Genomic DNA, 23370 nt, shown 5'->3' with positions numbered 1-23370 from the left:
CCCAAAAGACTGCATGCCCTCTAAATACCAATCGTCCTTCTGTTCTAGTTATTTCAACTAGAGTCACCTTTTGGGATATTGGGCTACTTTGTGTCACCTGGTAGATGGGTTAGGTGCGTAGACCAAGCACTACTGGAGGGCAGTTGTAGGAAGGGGTGCCTGTGGGTGGGGGCGAGGAGAGTCTGGAATTTGCCAGAGACTCTCACCATACTTCCCTTTCTGAGGGAACATCAGAGGTCTGAAACCTCTTTTTTTTTAATTTATTGATGAGAGACACACAGAGAGAGGCAGAGACACAGGTAGAGGGAGAAGCAGGCTCCCTGCAGGGAGCCTGATGTGGGACTTGATCCCAGGACCCCAGGATCACTGACCTGAGCCAAAGGCAGACGCTCAACCACTGAGCCACGCAGGTGCCCCAAGTCTGAAACCTCTTTAAGGAGCCCACCTGATGTGCCAGCTTGGCCCACTGTCAGAGGCCAAGGCTACCCCACCATCTCCCAGATCCCCCCCATCACATCCCTGGCACTTATATCTCATCCCACTCCCAGGTATTTCCAGGGCATTCCAAGGTTGACTTTCCACGGGTATGATTTAAAATAGCTCTCAGGGATTTGCTTGAGTCATTATTGCCAGGAGTATGATTAGTCCCCTGAAACAGAAGGGACAGTAAATACTCCTCTTGTGGTGATTACAATAACCACCAGCAGAACAAACACAGCTCGGGTGCCTCCAGGCTCAAGTGAGCCGAAGCTGTCCTGAAGAAGTGGATCACGGCAGGTGGCAGGCAGCTCTCCTAGGGAAACCTAAAGTTTGTCCTTTTAAGTGAAGCTGGGAGAAGACATGTTGTTTTCCTGTGTGGGCATGACGACTCAGGCTGACCTGAAAATTAAAATCCCTGCTCGAAGCGGGGAGATATTCACACAAAGCCAGACTCCCAGGTGTAGGACCCAGAGGACCCTGTGCCAAAGCTTCTGAAGCAATGGAAGATGGAGACATGGAGGAGGAGTGTAAATGGAGAGGAGCACAAGAATCTATGACCTCACAATGTCATTGGCAACTGGCCAGGAAGCCTGGGAGTAGTACCACCTTCTGACACCATGAATCACAGGCCTGCCCTCCTACTTTAACCTCTTCATACCACCAAGATTAAAAGAATGATGTTGCATTAGAAGGGCAACTAATCCTCAAGAAGTGAAAGCATGGGCTGGATTTGAGGTAGGGAAGCAGGGGTGTCTTACTCCACACACACTTACACTGAGACACATCTAAAATATTACAACCCTCAAACCTGGCCATAGGCCCAGAAAATCTGCCACTCTGAGCATGAAGGAGAGGGTGAAAAACAAGAACATAGAAAGTAGGACAGGCAATCAAGTATCATCACCATGGCCTCTTGCCCATTTTCTTCTGCCTCAAGACTTGATTCATTTACTCATCCATTCATCATCCAGAAAAAAAAAAAAAAAAGAAAAGAAAAAAGAAAACCCGCACAAGTGCCTCCAAGGAGCCCAGCCCAGAAAGAATTTGGTGAAGGTAAACACGAAAGACGTGTGATTGATCCCCACCTCCAGAAATTTCCAATGTATTCATAGTTGGGGAGAAGCGCCTCCCACACAGAAGTGTTCAGTCATCTTTGAAAAAGTGAATGAAAGAGAGAGAAGGGAAAAGGCAAAATTACATGTGATGGAGCAAATGGTGATGGTAATAAATTTATCAGTTATCAGAAGGGCAAGGATCTCACTCATGGAAGGGCCTGAGGAGGACTTTGGGAAGATGACACTAGCATTTTATCTTCAAGGTTTGGAAGGGTTTGGAGGGAGGTAAGGAGAGGGAGACCAGTCCCGGTGGAAGATGTTTCTGAGCAGAGCACTGAAGTGGTGATGGGTGCTGGGGACAGCACGTAAGCGGTCCTAGACCACACATGCCTTTGAAAATGCAGTACATGGGACAGCATTCCTCGGAGGGGGGGGGATCCCCAATTCCAGCTGCAGAAGTATCACCCGGATGCTTTTGAAATGCAAATTCCTGGAACTGGTCTTAGATCAACTAAATCATAATTCATGGGGTGGGGAGAAGGGCCCAGAAGTTTTTAATGAATTCCTTGGGTGAATCTTCAGGACATTCTTTCAAAATATATGCTCCAGAGGCATCTAAGTTTTAACCTATTGGTAGTTTGTGATATTTGCATGCTAATGGCAAGGGTGACATTAGCATTTAAGAATGACTCATCTGGCTGGAATGTACAAAGCGGACCCCCAGGACCAGAGACTGGAACCTGGAAGGAAATCAGGAGGTTATCCTAGCAATTCCAGCATGTGGCGATGGGACCCAAGACCTGAGAATCTAGAACCAACGTACGTGTTACCTCCGTTTTATTTCAAGATCCCCATGGATGGAGCCATCGCTTATGACTTTGGGTATTATCGGTCCTCTACAAACCTTTCTGTGACTCACTGCGACAGAAGTTCCTTTTGCTACATCTGCCACTGAATTGTCCCCAAGGAGGTCCAACACCTTATCATCCTTCTCTTTCCCTGACTCCCCTTCCACACACACACACACACACACACACACACGAGCGAACACACAGGCACATGAGTGTGTGTGCACACATACATGCCCTCGATTTATTGATTCCGCAGAGGAAACTGGCCAAGTCCCCTTGCAGTTAAACCAGTCCCCAGTGTGAGGACACCCACTGTCAGCAACAGCACCTTCATGGCTGCAGAGGTGAGGGAGGACAATCTGACTCTAAGAGGCCAGTTAACTGCCCGTGGTCCACATGCCCACAGGAGGTGGGGAGTGGAGGGCCCCGCCCTACTTCTCTGCTCCCTTCCAGCAGCCTTGGCACCCAGATGGAGATTGTTTTGTCACTTTATAGTCTTGTCAGCGCATCGATCGATGAGTCCTGAGCGCTAATTAATTGTTATGTTATCCAGCTCAATCCATCAGGAGGCTGATGGCCCTGACTGGGCACTGTGCCAAGGCCCAGGACTCCCTGAAGGGAGAGGGGGAGGGGGAGACAGGTGATTGAGGGAGTGGAGATGCAATCCGTTGATAAGTCCAGGGAGAGACAGGGATGCCAAATCTAGCAGACTGTGTGCACCTTGCCGTGGAGAGGAGCTCCAGGCAAAATCTCGGGATCATTAGCCTTCCTATTCTTTGTACATCATGAGTTCTGTCTTCCTTCTGCATCAACACCTAGCTACCCACACACTCCAAAACTCCATCCATTACCTAGAACACCATCTGCCCAAACCTCCGAAGACCATCTTTTAAAATAAAGAATATTTTATTTATTTATTTGAGAGAGAGAAAGAGCCAGCACACAAGCAGGGAGAGTAGCAGATAGAGGGAGAGAGAGAAGCAGACTCCTTGCTGAGCAGGGAGCCTGATGCAAGACTTGATCCCAGGACTCTGGGATCATGACCTGAGCTGAAGGGAGATGCTTAACAGACTGAGCCACCCAAGTGCCCCTGAAAGACCATCTTCAGAATGAACTTAAAGCATTTGTCAGAGACAGTTAATAAGTCTATGCTGGAAAGTTTTTCCATTTGACCCTCCATATCGACTCCATACCCTACTGTCTTCTGGGTGCTAGCCTTTATGGATTGCTTTGTGGGGCTATCTTGCTCCATGGATGTCAGTTGGCTTTAGTAAATGGGGAGTACTAGAAAGATAAAGGAATGGAAGAGAATGACAATGGGGTACCTGTTTCCTACACTACCTCTTGGTACATACCTCTTGGCCCTTGACTGTAGCTCTCAACCAAAGCTCAGGGAGCCCTGTCCACACAGCTTCCCTCCCACTTTGGGGTCCAGAGCCACTTCCCTATTTCACTACTCAGACCCACTTTGAATAAAGCCCCTCACTTTTCCTCGTTCAAGGTACTGCACTATTCCTTATGGGTTCCCTACATTCTGCTCATATCTTTGCAAAAAGTCCTTTATTAAAGTCCCCCTAAATACCCAACTGGATGTGTATCTGTTTCCTGTCTGTACCCTAACTGTGTTAGGTGAAAAAAATTCTCCATGTCAAGTAATTAATAAGATGGATGATTTATGACTAGACTTTTCATCTCCCTTTGTCATGCCTGGTGAATATCCAAAAGGAAAGATGCAGTCTGTAAGATCCAAAGCTTCTTTGATCCAGAACCATTCTCCATTCTCTCCCCACCCCCAGAATTCAGAGGATGTATTTCAGGAAAGCCTGATACACACTGACAGCCAAGTGCAGCCAGCAAAGAGGGGCAGAGCAACCAGAAAATGCACAGCTCCTTGGAACCTCTGCTGGAGAACACAAGAGAGTTTTTTTTTTTATTTTTTTAAGATTTATTTATTCATTCATTCAGAGAGAGAGAGAGGAGAGAGGCAGAGACACAGGCAGAGGGAGAAGCAGGCTCCACGCAGGAAGCCCGATATGGGACTCGATCCCGGGTCTCCAGGATCACATCCCGGGCTGCAGGCGGCGCTAAACCGCTGTGCCACCGGGGCTGCCCAAGAGAGTTTTTAAATAATGTGAAAGCTTTCTGATAATGATATGTCATGAAAAAAAATAAAGCCTATGACCTAGTCCTTTCTCTGCCACCAATTTCATGACACTGGGCAGATCACTTCACTTCTCTGGGCCTCATGTGTCACCTGTAAAATGAAGTAGCCAAATTTGATCCATTGATTTTTACACTTTTAAAGACTGCAACTGTTCAAGTGAAACTGTAGGTAGAAGACCAATATAGAAGACAGATGGAAACCATGCTGCTTTGGATGAGGCAAGGGTCGAGGGTAGGGGAGTAGTGGTGGGTAGGCAGTGCTAAAACACCACCCACTAGGTTCTATTCTTTTTTTTTTTAAGATTTTTATTTATTTGAGAGCGAGAGGGAGCACAAGCAGGGGGCAGAGTGAGAGGGAGAAGCAGACTCCCCGCTGAGTCGGGAACCTGATGCGGGGCTTGATCCCAGGACCCCAAGATCATGACCTGAGTTGAAGACAGTTGCTTAACCAACTGAGCCACTCAGGTACCCTTAGACTCTATTCTTAAACAGGAGCCCTTGAGGTGCCTCCAAGGAATCCACAAGATTTTCGGGAGCCAGTTTTGGGAACACTGTCATGGAGGTACTCAGTGGGTGCCAGCTCTGATGCGAGTACAAGATGGTCTTCACATGGAATCACCATTGCCCCGTCCCCTCCAGTGGAGGTGGAGAGCCATTGACCTTGCACTCAAGGCAAAGCTAGCAAAAAGCCCCCTGTGGAATCTTTCTCTATTTCTGATAATGTCTCAGCTAATAACTACAAGTAATTCCCTTGATCTCAAGGTAAAGGAACTTTGGAACCTATTAAGTGCTCCTAGGATGTGTCTTCTACACCAAAAAATGAGTTTTCCCAGCCAATATTCTAATTATTAAAGTGTGTGAGTGTGTATGAAATCTGGACACAGGTCTCACTTTCCCTGGATACAAAATGTTTAGTCTAAAATGTGTTTGGGATTTTACTAATACTGAAAGACTCTAAAGCATCTTCATGCTCCCAAGAGACTGAGGACCCAGTCAGACTCCCCTTTCCTCCTGATCTCCATCCTGGCATCTCTTTGAGCACTGAGGTCTTAGGCTACTTGAGAGACTACATCAGCCTGGCTGAGAAACAGGGAGTTGGGGAGAGTATGTCAAGCATCTAGGGGAAGCTGGCCGTGGCCCGTTGAGACCATTAACAAATCCTGTCCCCATAAAGTAGCTATGAAGCTGGACAGAACTGATAAAAGCAGCCACTTCAGGGGCATCTGGGTGGCTCAGGGGTTGAGCATCTGCCTTCGGCTCAGGGAGTGATCCCGGGGTTCTGGGATCGAGTCCTGCATCTGGATCCCCGCAAGGAGCCTGCTTCTCCCTCTGCCTGTGTCTCTGCCTCTCTCTGGTCTCTCATGAATAAATAAATAAAATCTTTAAAAAAAAAAGCCATTTCAGTACTCTGGACAATCAAAAAGCTTACAACACCTGAAAAGCATTTGTGCTTGAAAAACTGATGAACTTATGGTAGGAGTGAAGAGTTTATGACAGTCTTGGGATTCTCCTGGCCTCCCCCCAGATCAGACTGCACAGATTTCACCAGGATGGGGACGGCTATGAGTATTGGCACCTGTGCTACTGTCAGGTCAAAAGGGACTCACTGGATTTGGGGTGTTGGGTGACACCCCTGCCCTCCCTACAGAAGAGAACCAATACAATTAATGGCTGACTCTCATCTAAAGTAATGGAGGCCAGAGGTAGTTGGGAAGTCCCATTCAAAGTGCTGAAAACACCTGTCAGCCAAGAAGTCTATAATAGCAAAATTAACCTTCAAAAATGAAGGTGTAATGAAGACATTCTCAGGTAAGCAAAGATGAAGAAAATTCTCTGACAGCACATCTGACTGACAAGAAATGCTGAAGAAACTTAAGAGCCTGAAAAAATATATATATACCAGACAGTAATTCAAATTCACCGGAAGAAATGAAAAACACCAGAAATAATAAATGCATTATTAATGTGATAAACTCCATACATATTTTTCTCATTTCCTCTCTTAACTTTTTGAAAAGACATAGAATTTTGTATATCAATAACTTGAATACTAATCATTGGGTATAACATATACACATATATATGGAGGAATGTCAGAAACTCTCACTATCCTACCTGAAGTTCGGCAGTTCTTAAATACAAGTGCTTCTCAGATTGTTGTATACTTTTTGGTCAATTTTCAGAGTATTGGATAGATAGATGATAGATAGATAGATAGATAGATAGATAGATAGATAGATGATAGATAGATATAGAGAGATATAGATATATATATAGAAATATAGATATCTCTATATATAGAGATAGATAGATAGATAGATAGATAGATAGATAGATAGATAGATATAGAGAGATAATATATATGACAATGACAGTATAAGGGAGGGTGATTCATTGGAGCAATATTGGGGTAAAGTTCCCATATGTTTTTGGGAGTAAATTAGTCCTGAAGATTGTAATAAGTGAAGGAACATATTGTAACCCCTAGAGCAATAGCTAAGAAAATAACTTTTAAAATATAGTAAAATTGTCAAAGGAATTTAAGTGACACCATATAAATAGACATACCATGCTCATGGATTGAAAGATCAGCAGAGTGAGCTTATCAATTCTCCCAAAATAATATACATATTTAACAAAATTCTTATCAACGTCCTCACAAGAGTCTTTGTAGGGATAGCCAGTATTATTCTAAAATTTATATGGAAACATAAAGGAGCTAGAATAGATAAAATAACTGTTAAAAGGAGAACTAAGCTGGAAGGGATCAGTCTACTCAATTTCAAGAAATATACAGCTACATTGATCAAGACTATTTGTATTCATAGAGAATATAGTCAATGGCATTGTGATAGTGTTGTATGGTGACAGATGGGAGCTATGCTTGCAGTGAGCACAGCATAACATATAGAATTGTCAAATCACTATGTTGTACACCTGAAACTAATGTACCATTATGTGTCAACTGTGCTTCAATAAAAACAAAAGACTGTTCCTGAAAATGAAAACAAAGAGATAGTTTAGTATTGGCAGAGAAAGGATATGTAGATCAATGAAACAGAATAGAAAACCTAGACATGGACTCAAACAAATATATCCAACTGTTTTGTTTTTTTTTTTTTTTTGACACATATCCAAAAGCAACTAAATGGAGGAGAGAGCCTTTTCAAGAAATGACACCAAAGTAATTGGCCATTAGAAAGAAAAGAAGAGGGGAAAAAAAGTCTTCGACTTAAACCTAAATCTCACACTTTGTATAAAAAATTAACTCAAAATGGAGCACCTGGGTGGTGGCTCAGTTGGTTAAGCATCAGACTCTTGATTTCAGCTCAGGTCATGATGTCAAGGTCATGAGATCAAGCCCTGTGTCAGGCTCTGTGTGGACACGGAGTCAGCTAGGATTCTCTCACCCCCTCTCCCTTTCCCCCTCCCTGCCAACTCTCTCTTTCTTAAAAAAAAATAATAAATAATAACTCAAAGTGGATCACAGACTTAAATGTAAAACATAAAACATCTAGAGGGAAAAAAACCAGAAGAAAATAAAAAATCTTCAGGACCTAGGGCTTGGAAAAGAGATTTAGACTTGACACTGAAAGCACAATCTATAAAAGAAAAAAAACTGGTAAATTAGATTTCATCAAAATTAGACCTTTTGTTCTGCAAAAGATTGTTAAAAAGGATGACATAGTTTGTCTTAGCTATGGGCCGGGAGGCGATATTTACAAGCCACATATCCTACCAGTAATGATTATCTAGGATATAAAAAGAAGTCTCCACATTTAATAGGAAAAATGTAAACAATCTGATTAGTAATGGGCAAAAGTAATCAAGAGACATTTCACTGAAGAAGATGTACAGATGAAAAATAACCACATGAAAAGATGTTTAACATCATTAGCCATTAGGGAAATGCAAATTATAGCCACAATGAGATATCACTATACAGCTATCAAAGCTAACTAAAAATGGCTAAAATAAAAAATTGTGGCAACACCAAATGCTCACAAAGATGTGGATAAACTGGACCACTCATTCATTGCTGGTAGGAATTTAAAATAGTACAGCCAATCTGGAAGACAGTTTAGCACATTCTCTAAAAGATTAAACATATAACTACCACACAATCCAGTGGTTGTGTTCCTAGGCATTTATCCTAGAAAATTAAGACACGTTGACAGAAAAACCTGCACATGAATGTTTCTAGTAACTCTCTTTGAAATATAACAAAACTGAGAACAACCCAGATGTCCTTCAAAAGAAGAATAGTTAAGCTATGTTACTGAGATCATAGGATATTTACTACTCAGCAATAAAAAATAGTGAGCTATTGATACATGAAATGATCTGGTGGATTTCTGGGAATTATGCTTGATGAAAAGAATCCTATCTCGAAGGTTACATACTGTAAGATCCCATATATACAATATTATTGAAATTATAAAAGTATAGAAATGATGGACAGGTTAATGACCAGGGGTTAGTGAGGAGGTGGGTACAGGAAAGAAGTGGGTGGGTCTATAGAAGAGCCACAAGAAGCCTTCCTTCTAGTGATGGCAATGTTCTGTGCCCTGACTGCATCAGTGTCAATATTCTGGTTTTGATACAGCCTATGGTTTTGTAAAATTTGACCACTGAGGAAGTTAGCTAAAGGGTATACAAGATATCTGTATTCTTTCTTTTAGTTGCATGTGAATCTATAATTTCAAAATTAAAAAAAAATTTTCATCATAGAAAATGATACAATGAAGGCAACATTTATCTCAGCTGGAGCTGCCAGCGCTTACCTATAGCCTTTGCATGTGGCCTGGACTTGTTTACAGCATGGTGGCTGAGATCCAAGGTTGAGTGTGCCTCAAGAGAGACAGGTGAAAAAAAAAAAGAGAGAGAGAGACAGGTGAGAGCCATATGACCTTTGGCAACCTAGCTTGGAAGTCATACAGTATTCTATTGCATTGTGCTCACTAACATAATCATGGAGGCCTTCCAGTTTCAAGGCGATGGAGAGGATACTCCCTCTAATGGGGGACTGGGAATGTTCTGGGACTAGAACCATGGCTGTTTTTGTAAAATATAATGTGCCACAGTCTCTAAAGGCTGACCTTCTCTCTTCCAAGTCTATGAGACTGCCCGTAGCTACATAGTTTACATGCCATGGGTCCAGCCATGCAGAGACCAAACCTACCTTATAATTCCTAATTTCTGGAAAAAGAGCTCTATTTGGCCTAGGCTGAGCCTGACAGTCACACCTGGTCAACTCAACCATGACCTAGAATTTGGCCTCTATTAACATACAACTATAGCCAGAAGGTAGGGAGCCACAATAGAAGGAGGGGCATCTGGATGGCTCAGTTGGTTAAGCGTCTGACTCTTGGTTTCGGCTCAGGTCATGATCTCGGGGTCCTGGGATCAAGCCCTGAGTTGGGGTCTGTGCTCAGTGGAGAGTCTGCTTGAGGATTTTCTCTCTCCCTCTCCCTCTGCCCCTCCTCACCACTCACTCTTGCTTGCTCTCTCTCTCTCTCAAATGAATAAATCTTAAAAAAAAAAGAAGAAGAAGAAAGGAGGACAGCTTTCTAAGCAAGAGGACTTGTTTCTAGCTCTCAAGGCAGTCTGCAAAGTGTCAAAGCAAGTATGGCAGATTTTCTTTAAAAAACTATGTGCTCTGTCAAGAGACAAGTGTAAAACAACATGACACAAAAAGGTTAGATATAAAAGGATAGGCAAAGTTTATCAGGCAAATGCAAACAAAAGAGCTGGGTTGGCAATATAAACATCAGATCGTGAGGACTTAAAGGTGGAAAAAAAAAGGCATTACATAGGATAGAAAGGGTTATTTCACATTGATAAAGAGGACAGCCACAAAGAAGATGTAAGCAACATGAGCCTCTTTGTGCTGAATAATGTGGCTTGGGAGCACATAAAACCAATCCCATGACAAATACCAAGAGAAAATGACAGGAACACAAAATAGTGGGAGACCCTAACACATACACATACCTCCTTCTTTGACAGAATAAGTAGGCAACGAGTGAATTGGTATAGAGAAGAACTGAATGATGTATTTCATGTGTCTGATTGAATAGATATATGCCTATTTTGTACCCTCCAAAAAGAAAATATACCTCTTCTCTAAGTACGCACAAAACATTTACAAAAATTGATCCTATGGTATCCTACAGAGGAAATATCAATAAATTCCCCAAAGCAGAAAGTGTACAGGCCCCGTTCTCTGACCACAATACAATAAGACAGGGGCCAGGGGCACCTAGGTGGTTCAATGGTTGAGTATCTGCATCAAGTCATGATCCTGGGGTCCTGGAATCGAGTCCTACATCAGGCTCCCCACAGAAACCTGCTTCTTCTTCTGCCAGTGTCTCTGCCTCTCTCTCCGTGTCTCTCGTGAATAAATAAAATCTTAAAAAAAGAGAGAGAGAGAAAAAATAAAAGAAAATTAAGGGCCAAAGCTCAAACCAACAAACCCAAACACTTCAAAATGTAACAACACTCTACTAAAGAACTCTTGGGTCAGAGGGAAATGAAGGCTGCAATTACAGATCATTTAGGACATTGCAACAATAAGAACATTGTGTATCGACACTCACAAGAAAATGCCAAAGATAAATCAGAGCTAAAGACCATATTAACAGAAGAGAGGAAAAGTAAATGGACCAAAGATTCGAGCCCAGAAATGAGAAAACAAAAACCAACCAAACCAAAGAAAATTAGGAGGGTAGAAATGAACAAGGCCAAAACCATAAAGATTTGAAGACAAAAGAAAAAGAAAGAAAGAAACAAAGAAAGAAAGAAAGAAAAAAGAAAAGAATTGATATGTATATGTATAAGAGGTATTATTCTTGGGAAAAGAATAATAATATGAATAAATCACTGATCTAGAAAACATTATCATAGAATATTAAGAGTAAGAAAGGAGTTTGAATTTCATGTACACAGGATTTTTTTGGGGGGGGATGTTATAGTTTTAAACTAATAAAGTTTCAAATATCCGATGGATATATTTAAGAAGAACAGAAATTACAAGTTGAATTTAGAGTTGGAAAACTGAATGGGTAAATATGCAAAGAAAATGTTGCCGAGTGTGAGAAGCAGTGTGCTTAATGGTTAAGGATGTGGGCTTTCGAGCCAACTTGCCTGGGTGTGCACCCCAGCTTCACCTGTTAAGCCAATTATTTGACTTCTGTAAAATTCAGTTTCCCTAACTCTAAATTCCCTAACCCTAAATTGGATATAAGATGGATACAACAGGGTTGCCTGGGTGGCTCAGCAGTTTAGCGCCTGCCTTTGGCCTAGGGCGTGATCCTGGAGTCCTGGAATGGAGTCCCACATCAGGCTCTCTGCATGAAGCCTGCTTCTCCCTCTGCCTATGTCTCTGTCTCTCTCTCTCTCCATCTCTCATGAATAAATAAATAAATAAAATCTTTATTAAAAAATGGATACAACATCCATCTCCCAATTTTTTTGTTGTGCAGTCAATGAAACAATAAATCATCATCCTACTATGGTACTAACAGAAAAGTTCCCCCCAAAGACACCAGACATATTTATTATTGCATTCCTCCAAACTTCCAAAGAACAGGTATCTCAGGTGCTATATTAATAGTTTCAGGGCACACAGAAAAATGGAATGTTATACAGCTGACTTAACAAAACCATTATCTGGATGCACTAACTTGATGCACAAGAAAAAGACAAACTTTATGAGTATGTATGAACTAAATAAGACATATGCAAGGGGCGCCTGGGTGGCACAGTTGATTAAGCATTGGAATCTTGGTTTTGGCTCAGGTCGTGATCTCAGGGTTGTGAGAGTGAGCCCCCCCCCCTCCAGCTCCATGCTTACCACGGTGGGGGTGGGGTCTGCTTGAGATTCTCTTTCTCCCTTTCCTCACTGGCACGTACTCTCTGTCTCTCTCTCTCTCTCTCTCTCTCTCTCTCTCAAATAAATAAATAAATCTTCACAAATTTATAAATAAAATATATACAAATAGAATCCAGTGTTTTAATGAAAGACTATGACACCAAAATCAAATAAGAGAATTCCCAGAAAGAGACGAATGGCTCAGTAGGAGGAAATCTGTCAGTCTCTCAATCCATTTCATCAGGGGCCGGGCAGTTAACAGTGTGTTGACCTAGAAAGACTGCTTTTCATTAGTTGCCAAAGGAAATAAGACATGGCAGGGATTGGTGTTCAAGGTTGTTTGGTGTAACATTACTGAACTTTAAAACATTCTAAATATACAATAATAGGGGAATGCTTAACTACATCTATGAAATAAACATATAAGTTCTAGCTATATACTATAGACTATTCTATAGAAAAGACTATTGTGAAACCGTATAAAATATTTCAAGGAGGGACGCCTGGGTGGCTCAGCAGTTGAGCTTCTGCCTTTGGCTCAGGTCATGATCCCAGGGTCCTGGGATCGAGTCCCGCATTGGGCTCCCTGCGTGGAGCCTGCTTCTCCCTCTGCCTGTGTCTCTGCCTCTCTCTGTGACTCTCATGAATTAAAAAGAAAATCTAAAAAAAAATATTTCAAGGAATATTTCAAAATGTGAAAATATATTCAAGGTAGATTGTCCATTAAGTATAAAGGAAACAGATTAAAAGTAGTATATTTGGGACACTTATATCTGTGGAAACTGTATGTATTTATCTATGTGTGTATATCTACATATACATATGAACATTTAAGTTATTTCTCTTTGCTATTATAAAGATGCTGCAATGACTAACCTCATACATTGGTTATTTTGCACAAATAGGATCAAATCATCGTATTTTTCTCCAATTTTAGAGCTGACAGCTGATTCTCACTTGTGCAAAATGACAAATGCAAAAGGTAATTCATTGTTATATTGTGTGTGTGTGTGTGTGTGTGTCTGAATGTAAACATACACATAGTAATTTACAAGGGGAGAGAAACAAAAGAAAATATAACAAAGTGTCATGGTGGTTAGTTTAAGACAGTTTTAATTTTCTTCTTTGTGATTTAAATTTCTTTCCTTAATTGAATGTTAGCAAAACATTCAAAGTACTGATTCAAACAAAAGGAAAAGCACTGCATTTGTAAACAAAATATCTAAATGCAAGACCTCTATCCTACTTGCAAACTCATCTGTAAAGAAAAAGTATCAGGACCACCTCAAATGAGATATTTAAAGATTTTTTTTTTACCATTTGGAAATTGGTGGCCCAGTAACATAGATTCAGATCAAAATCAGTATGAATATTAGTTTTCAAAAATGTATGTGTGTAGCACAAAACACAGAGCACAGCTGGTGACCAAGAATGACTAACTAAACCTGAATCAATGCCGCTTTCTTTTTATATGTATATATAAATGTATTTTTTATTGGTGTTCAATTTGCCAACATATTCAATGCCGCTTTCTTCGGTGGTACCTAGATTCTTAAATGGAAGATTAGAAGTGTTCCTATTTGTGCAAAATAACAAATGTATGAGGCTATTCATCGCAGCATATTTATAGTAGCAAAGAAAAGGAACTTAAATGTTCATATGTATATGTACATATACTCTCCACCATTCCACCTGGGCTCTTCCATTTGTTGCAACTGTCTCTCTGATGCTGCCATATTGCCTAAAAACAAATAAACCAAAATAAATAAATAAATAAATAAATAAATAAATAAATAAATAAATAACAACAGAAAGCAGTGACACCGGTTTTCTCCTTGCCTCTGGAAGACAAGCAAAAAGGGAAATATATATATTCTTTATCTCCCTTCCTGGATTCTCTCCTCTTGCTTAAATTCAGGTCTGGTGTAGAATTGATACAACCTTTGGAAAATGTTTTTCCCCTGGATGTAACTTCATAATCTGTTTTGGGAGGGAAGCATACTGTGATGTGAGAAATTCTGGCTTGCTGCTCAAACCCACGCCCCCATTGGATGGTGTCCATGACTATTTAAAGAGGATGGTCTGAACCAAAGGAATGACGTCATGATGATTCCATGGGTAGGGGAAATTTTGCCTAGTAGGAGTACCCAGTGTCTTGGAAATGGATAGGAACTAGAACTAAGAAGAATCTGGATGAAAAGATAGATCATGGGCCTGGGTTTCAGAGGTGGCTATAAGAATAGGATTTGGGGTCTCAGAGACGGTAGGCAAAGGGAGGGAAATGATGGACTATGACTGGGGTTCTACATTGCAAGCCCATGAAACAGCCAGACATAGGCTTGACCATTGGACAATAAAACGATGAGAATGCTCAGGTCAATTTGGGACATGGTGGTTTGGGCTAAGGGCAGGAATTTCAACGCATGTCCCTAAGCTGTTTATAATTGAACCCTACAGACCAGATGGACCTGGAACGAGAGTTGTACATTTGAGAACTATCAGTGTGGGCAAGAAGGGAGAGCCTTTGTGAAACACCAGTATGTCGAAAATACGAGAAGAGAGAGGATCTGGTGAGGGAGCTGAATATTCAGCAGCCAGAGGCTTCAATGCCAGGGGTAGAAAAGATGGTTTCAAAAGCAATACGTAAGGAAACAGAAGCAGATCTTTGAGTCTCCAGAGGATGGCATGACTGTAAATCATGGTTTAGATAAACTAAAGCAAGGACTTCATGCCTCCTTTTCCCCTTGTTTTAGTTGAAATCAGATGCAAAAAATACAATGTTGAAGTAAAAACACAGGGCCGAAGAGTGCTTTTGTGGCAAAACCACACCTGCATTCAGTTTTAGGAGCCCTTAGAATGCCTTGGAACTCTGGGCTTTGGCAACTGGGACTCTATTAATTTTGTGACTTGTTCAATCCAGGTGGACTTTGCATTTATAACAAAAATAAATGCTTTCAAAATGTTGGGCTGTGTCATTGAGAGGCACAGAGCCTATAACCCAGGGCTCGTGATCCCAAGCAGTGGACAGTTCACATCAGCTTGCCCCATCTTGGGCTGCACTCAGACATGTGTAAACAAAGGCTCAGGACAAACCAAAGCCCCATAAAGGGCATCCTCTTCCTGGCTAACCCCACCCTAAAACACTCCTCCCCCTAAAAGGATCTACTTCCCCAACCCAGTTCCCCACCCCATGCATATCTACTTGCCAAATGCCCCTTAATCTCCAACCTTCTTCTCCACCCACCTCCGCCCCCAACAAACCTCTGTTGCCGGTCAACCAGACATACAGATGTGGGTGGGTCTCCATGGTGACAGAGAAGGAGAGAGATGCCAATAGCAGAGGAAGGTTCTATGCACCCAACACACTGCCTCCTGCCCTTCACATTTCCAGGGCATCAAAGGGCCCAGGCTTTGCAGAAGGGCTTCCTTGGACTCAGAGAAGCCTAGTAGAGGTCAAGAGAGGCGCTGTTGTGTGGGAGAGACAATGGAATGCCTGAACTCTTCTTTAAACATCTCTTTTCTATGATTTCCAGGTGATCATCAGTATAACCATCCGATTTTAAGCAGTGCTGCCCAGACCCCTACACATGGTGAGAGACGGCTGTGGGTGCTTCACATTCCATCCCCATTCTTACTGTCTCCATCCTGATGACTGATGTCCATCAGGCATCAGACATATGGTCATGATTCACTGAAGCCCAGGAGGTGCAAGGAGCCCATGATGGCTCAGTCCCATGCTTAGACCGTTGTCCCCTCATGTCCCACCTATGGAACTGGAGTGATCTTCCACTGTGAAAGGGAAGGAGTGAGACCCTTCCCTACCCCATTCTCATGTGCGATCCAGATCACTTCTTGCAGTCATAAATTCCGTATGTTCACAGCAAGGGGTGAGCACTCTCCTTTGCCCAGGGCTGCTCGTGGTACCATTTACTAATAGCATGTGACTTGGCATACATTCTATCAGTCCACCCCAGGCCAGTTAAGGTTTGCTAACATTCAAAACCAAACTGGGGGACCTGAGCGGTAGCCCCTTGGCAGGGTGAGGAAGCAGCAGGTTGTAGAGCACAGGAGCAGGAGCATGGCTCCAGAGGTTTACAAAACCACGCTTCCTTCTCATAACCTCCTCCTGCCAGATTGCAACTTTAACATCTGGAACTGCAGAGGAAAACTATTTTTGGTACCTGCTTGAAACTTGGTAGAACATAAGACAGCCATGTAAATTACGAGCTATCAGTCATCCTTCTGTCTTTGCTCTGAAGGAGTGAAAACATCATTAAATTTTAGTGAGAAAGAAACTCAAAGATAAAATCTGCAGCTCGCTTGGCAGAGAGATCGACCACTCTCCTGGGAGATCATACTCTGCGTCAGCATTGAGGTGTTGAGCATCATAATTAGGACAGAACTGGACTATTCTGATGGCCCCCCCTCTAGGGCTAGGCTCCTAGTGGAAATTTGTGATGAAAGCGATAGTTTAATAATCCATTTCCGGTTGCGGGATCTGGGATAAACCAGAACTGGAAGACATTGGAGATCAGTTAAGAAGGAGCAGGTTACCAGCAATGATGTGGACGATGGGAAAAGACAGAAGGTTCAGATATGAAACGTGGTGGAGAAAATGTAGTGACTCGCTGAATATGGCTGATGAGAGTCAACTGTGAATAAAATGGCAAGCTATGATCAATGAGAAGAGTGGGGGTTCTTTGGGACACAATCTGAAGAGGTAGGAAGGCAGCTAGGGCATAGAGGAGAGGAAGCTGTCAATGGTGAATTTGGATCTGGACCTCTAAAACTGGAGGGGACCATAGGGTAGTTAAGAAAAATGACTCAGCAGGCATCTAGAAATGCAGACATGCAGTCTGGAGTCAGGTTACGGCTGAAGATGTAAGTTATGCTTTGGAAGCAGGAACAGACGCCCTGGGAGTTGGGGGGGGGGCGCATTTTGTGTGAGAAGGCTGAAAGAGAAAAGCAGAAGGCAGAAGCCGAGAGCCTGGGGGATGCCCATGGTGATGACGCAGCTGCAGGAAGAGGAGCCAGAAGAGGCAAGCGAGGAGTGCTCTGCTTGCTCCTGAACATTCTGGAAGGATAAGTAGCAGCTGGTTTTCTCCAGAAGTGGCCAACACAAGCACAGCCTCCTGAGGACAGAAAGAAGAGCCATTCTTCCCTGTTCCTCTCCCTGTCTTCTTTTTTCCACCTGTTACAAGGAGGTGAGGGTAGATAGATCTAGTCCCTGACCTTGAGCAACTCACAGCCTGGTAGAAGCAGAGTTTTCTCTGTATCTGTTTCTTGGAGGCTACACTTTCCGCCAGGAGCTAGCAGAGTGACTATTAAAGGGGAATGTGTCCTGTGTCAACTTGATTAACCAAAGAGCATTAACTGGATCCTTATTTAGGGCCAAACACTATGGAGGCATCAGACCAATTAGAAAGCAAGTTTTTGCTGTCAAGGATATGGCCATCTTTGGCGATCAAAAAGACCGGCTCAAGTCCAATGATTAGAGATCACATAGGCACTCAACTGGGTGGGATTGCCTGGAAAAGCAATAGGGGCTTGAAGACCAGATATCACCACGCACTGAGAAGATGTGACATTGCCATAGCGAAGAGTCTTGAGCGAAGAGAGAATTTGGACAGAAGATGAGTAAGGAAGGGCATGGCACTAGGAGAGAGCGCATGAACAAGAAGACAGGGGTAGTCATGGTGGAGGCAGAAGAAAAAAAAGAGCTGGCCTTGGCTCAGCAGCATGAGCTGAAGAACAGTGGGGCGGGCGAGGTGGGGGTTGGTAAGAGCATCCAGAAATGTTGCATTTGGATGCGGGTGACCTGAGCTGTGCCCTCAGTGGGAATATGATGCCAACAGGGAGAGGGGAGCTTCATCCTCCCCAGCATCACCAAAAGTGAAGAAACGAGAGCTAGGGGACTAGTGGCTGTTACCCAACTCCGATAGCAGTGCTCCCAGCTTCCTGCCCACTCCACTTCCTGGCATCTGTCCCGATCCATGCCAGGGAGGCTCTTCTGTACAGCATGTTCTGATCTCTCGGGGATGTAGAGCGTCCCTCACCCCCTCACATATGTACCGAGCTGGCATGAACACCAGCTTGTTGGCTGGGCTCCCCTAGCTTCATCTCCAGTATTTGGGGGAACCAGTGAAGGCAGGAAGGATAGAGAAGCTGGGAGTTCCCTGTAACAAGGCTGCCCTTGGACCAAGTCTAGCAGTGCTCCTCGTTGTCCCCTACTTCATAGAATCCCTGACTTCCAGAGTTTGGCATTCTCTTTGCCAAGAGGCAGGGGGAGCCACAGCCTGGCCCTTCTTGGGGGTCCCAAACCAAAGAGGAGGGAGGGACAATGAGAGAGCCACCTGCCTGCCTCATATTGGGGAATGGTACCACTGTTTCTCCAGCAGTACCTGTTGACTTCTTGCTGACACACAGCAAATCAATCAAGCAGCAAGGCCTGCTTGCTTCCTTCCTTCTCAACCACTCCCTTGCCCATACCTGCATCTCCTCTCTTGCCCCAACCCACAGAGCCCAGCTCAACTCATTCACCTCATTATTCATCCACCTCATCACCCGCACATCTTCTCTTCCACTACTCCCCCCAATCCTTCCCACCCCCCAGTCTGGCATTGAATACAGTCCCTTCTCTCTCTTCAGATTTTGGAATCTCAAGGTTCTAGCTCAAGGGAAGGAGGGAGAAAAGGGAAATTATGTGCTAAGCATTTTGCCTACATTCTTTCCTCCAGTGGCTCAGAGATAGCCAAGGGGGCTTCAGGGGGAGGACTTGGAGGAGGAAGAAATGGCTCAGGAGCTCACGGTGACCTGTGGGGCTCAGGGCTTGGGGAGGTCTAAGGCAGAAGCGGTGATGTGAGGGATAGAATGACATCATGGATCATGTGGGATGGAGTCTCAGTGGAGCTGGGGTCCTAGACCCAGGTCTATGGGTCTGTGGACAAGACCAGTCACTCTACCTATTTCAAATTCAGATTTTTTCTGAACCTGAGAGCTAGGAGGTAAAAGATGGAACTTTCACACCAAAGTAGACAATTTTATGACCCCCCTCAGCTCTATCAGGCATACGTCTTCATCAGATACAGAGGAGTTTGCCATTAAAGGAAGGGCAACCCCCCAGCATGGCTAAAACAGCACCTGCCACTAGGCTTGTAGACAACTGGAACTGGATATGAGGGAAACTGAGTCACCAGCACCACCTGTGTCCTAGCACAGTGGCGGGGGGGGGCAGGAAAGCAGGATGAGGAGAGATAGAATCTGGACCTTCCTTGGCCCTGCCTGCCCTTTGTCCTGGCTAATGCCATGCACCCCTCCCTTCTTTTGCAGAGAAGCCACGGATGAACAACATCCTGACATCGGCCACGGAGCCCTATGACCTCTCTTTCTCCCGCTCCTTCCAGAACTTGGCCCACCTACCCCCATCCTATGAGTCAGCAGTGAAGACCCACCCCAGCAAATACTCATCCCTGAAGAGGCTAAGTAAGTGGGGTTTCCTGAGCTTGGGCTTTGCCTCTGGGCCCTCTGTGGCATCATCCTATATTTTTCTCTCCTGCTCTGCACCTGAGAGGACAGACGTGGAGTGCTGAGAATAAAGAATGAGGTATAGCTTAGAAGAAGAGGATGGGAAGCCCCTGTGTTTGTTCTTTATGGTGGCCTGAATCCCTCTGCCCACAGATAGAATAGAAGCCACAGAATCTTGGATCCACTTTCCCATAGGACAGAGGCCACAGAATCCTCAGATCTACTTTCCCATAGGATAGAGGCCACAGAACCCTTGGATCCACTTTCCCATAGGACAGAGGCCATGGAATTCTCAAATCTACTTTTCTGTGAGAGTCAGCACTTCAACTCATATACCCATTTACCTGCAAGAGAAAGCCCTTCTCCAGCCTCAGCCAGCACCTGCCACCTTCAAACAGTGAGCCTTCGTCAAGCTCTAGCTTATCTTGGAGTGGAGGCTACCAGTCCCATAGCTTTCTCTGAGACCATACACACACACACACACACACACACACACACACACACACACACCAGAGACTTCCCTTTGAAGGGCCCAGAAACTAGCTCCCTCCCTTACCCAGTCAACACTGTCTTAAGAACCTGAGATTCCAGACTCCCATGCATGCACCTCATTTCATCGAGTGCATTTTGTGCAGTAACCTCGGCTCTGCCATGTGAATCTAAGAAGACTCTGGACATGGGTGGGTTTGAGACCCATTAAAATGTCAAGAAGGTACATGGCCAGAGAGCTCTTTTTTCCTAGCTTTCTGACCCTTGGACCTTCTGCCTCCATGTCCCCATGGGTCTATTTTAATGACCACCCAACTGCGGGGCTGGGCCTTTGCTTGACGCTACAGGGTAACCTACCCTGATGGAGTTCATCCCGTGGATCTACATCAGCCACTTCCAAGGTGAAATAGTGAATTTCTGTGGCTAGAAGTGGGGGTCCCTGATGATCTGAGGAATCTGATGAATGGTGGGGAAAAGGGAGGCAAGGTTTACCCACCCGTGATCCTCTGGGAAAAGTGTAGAGCAGTCAGCATCTCCACATCCTGCAGAGATTTTGAGGATGGTAGGAAGCCTCATTCCTGAAATTTGGGGCAAAGCAGGCAGGTGTGTGTCTGAGGTAAGTTCAAGGGTATAGCAGTCCGTGTGAGCGTGGGAGGGCCTCCTGGATGGACAGAGGGCAGAGCATTGAATGTGGTCCACAGAGAGGATGGCTCTGGCCTGCTCATATTGTGGGCACAGGTGAAGTAGGTGTAGGCTTGATTCTGTGTGAGTGGGGCTGAGGCCTGTGCAACTGTTTCCTATGCACTGGCTGTTACTCCAGAGGAGGTGTTACTATGTTCCTAAGTTACCAGCTAAGCATTTCCACAAGTGCCTCCTGGTTGGAGCATCTTACTTGACTGTAGCAGGAGTCTGGCTCTGCAACCCAGCTTCCTTGGAGAGAGGCTCCAAATCTCATTGGAAGGCCACCAGCTGCTTCTTGAGTGTTTTAGCTGGAGCCGTTCTGTTTCAGGACCGTGGTATGGTCGACATAGCTCTGGAGCAGGATTTCAGGGGCTCGGCCTTGCCATCAACTCTGCCCTGAGCTCTCTGGGGAGCCTTCTGGGGGCACCTGCATCCCTGGAAACTGAAAGCGACCCTGAGGCAGGGGCATTAGCATTGCCGGGGAGCTGGTGAGAGGTGCAGCCTCTCAGGTCCACTCCAGGCCAGGAGGTCTGAATCGGAATCTGCATTTAAGGAGACCTCTGGGGACTGGTTCTGCACATTTGGTGGAGAAGCACTCCACCTGTCGGGGCTCCAGAGTTGGAGGTTAGTCCTCGTGTCACCTCAACTGACTTCTCTCTCTCTCTCTCTCTCTCTCTCTCTCTCTCCAGCTGACAAGGAAGCTGATGAGTATTACATGAGGAGGCGGCACCTGCCTGACCTGGCCGCCCGTGGCACCCTGCCCCTCAATGTCATCCAGATGTCCCAGCAGAAGCCCTTACCCCGCGAGCGACCCCGCCGGCCCATCCGGGCCATGTCCCAGGACAGGGTTCTGTCCCCAGAGCGGGGCCTGCCCGACGACTTCGGCTTGCCCTACGACCGCATCCTGTCCGACGAGCAGCTGCTGTCCACGGAGCGTCTGCACTCCCAGGACCCGCTGCTGTCCCCGGAGCGGACGGCCTTCCCCGAGCAGTCCCTGTCGCGGGCCATCTCGCACACGGACGTCTTTGTGTCCACGCCCGTGCTGGACCGGTACCGCATGACCAAGATGCACTCCCATCCCAGTGCCTCCAGTAACTCCTATGCCACCCTGGGCAAGAGCCAGACGGCCGCCAAGCGCCAGGCCTTCGCCTCCCGCAGGCACAACACGGTGGAGCAGCTGCACTACATCCCGGGCCACCACACCTGCTACACAGCCAGCAAGACGGAAGTGACCGTGTGACTGGCGGGGCGGGGCGGGGCCGCCGGGGCGGGGGCGGGGCCGCCGGGGAGGGGGCGGGGCCTCCCCTCCGCAGGAGGTGCGGGGGGTGGGCCGCCGCCTCTGCCCAGAAAGCCATACTCCGGGGGACACAGCCCGGTGGCCTGGCACAGCACCCTCGGACCTGGGATCTCGAGCGAGCTCTCTCACTCTTCCGGAAGCATCGAGGGGAGTGAGGAGACCGGCTAGGCCCCAGTCCCACCTCCCCACCGGCCCCAACCACCCCGCCCCCAACACCACTCTCTCCCTTGCAGCCCCATGTCCCCCCCTCCCCACCCACCCCAGGGGGCTCAGCTGCGGGTTCCGTCAGCCTAGAGACCCTGGCCTGACCTCGGTCCGAAGCCGCCTGGGTTTGGACTGGCCAGCAGGTGCAGTCAATGGGCTGACCCAATAGGCTACTTGGTCTCATTCATTTACCTACAACCGCGTCACAGAAATCTAGTGCCTACAAACTGCCTGCTCGCTCTCTCAGAGCCAGGGAGCTGCTGTGTCCATAAGCACAATAACGTTCTCTTCTGCCTGCTGGAAATCTCTGGTCCCCACTGAATGGCCCTTCCTTCGTGGACCCCCTCGGGCCCGCCCCCCTTCCCTGGGCCCCTCCCCCAAGACCCAGGATAGGGAGGGGTTCCCTTTCTTCAGCTGCCTCCCCAATGTTGGGAACCCCGCTCCGGGTCGAGCTGGCTGCCCCACCTGCAGACGCCCCAGCCCCTCCCCCCCCGCCCTTCCCCCCCTCCACAAAGCTCTCTGGGGCTTTGCTCTAGCCCACCCAGAGGAGAGTCACAATGGGGTGCAGGGACTTTTGGGGTGCCCTCCCCGGCAACCTATTTCCACACTTCCTCCAGGCCTCTAGGTCTGAACTGTGACCCGACACTCAGGCCTGCCTTCCCCTCCTTTGCTCTGCTCCCTAGAGGCGTCTGCCCAAGGCCAGAGAGCGGAGGGTGGGGAGGGCCACTGTGATGCCCTGGGCCTCAGGGGTTC

General features: G+C 45.7%; 1 protein-coding gene across 4 annotated transcripts in view; it reads left to right on the top strand.

Annotated features, from left to right (window-relative positions):
- Window positions 1-22356, top strand: part of SHISA6 (shisa family member 6) — a 276516-nt gene extending 254160 nt beyond the window's left edge. For 2 of the 4 annotated variants that reach the window (XM_055306313.1, XM_055306311.1), the window contains 3 exons: window positions 15956-16012; window positions 19752-19904; window positions 21806-22356. In XM_055306313.1, coding sequence (XP_055162288.1) covers window positions 15956-16012; window positions 19752-19904; window positions 21806-22356 — 761 coding nt within the window. The remainder of the gene's footprint in view (window positions 1-15955; window positions 16013-19751; window positions 19905-21805) is intronic. The other 2 variants (XM_055306314.1, XM_055306312.1) reach the window with 1 other exon arrangement.
- The last annotated feature ends 1014 nt before the right edge of the window (window positions 22357-23370 follow it).

The sequence above is a fragment of the Nyctereutes procyonoides genome, unplaced genomic scaffold (genome assembly GCF_905146905.1).
Source record: "Nyctereutes procyonoides isolate TBG_1078 unplaced genomic scaffold, NYPRO_anot_genome, whole genome shotgun sequence".
Classification (NCBI taxonomy): Eukaryota; Metazoa; Chordata; class Mammalia; order Carnivora; family Canidae; genus Nyctereutes; species Nyctereutes procyonoides.
This window is presented reverse-complemented; position numbering and strand designations above follow the sequence as displayed.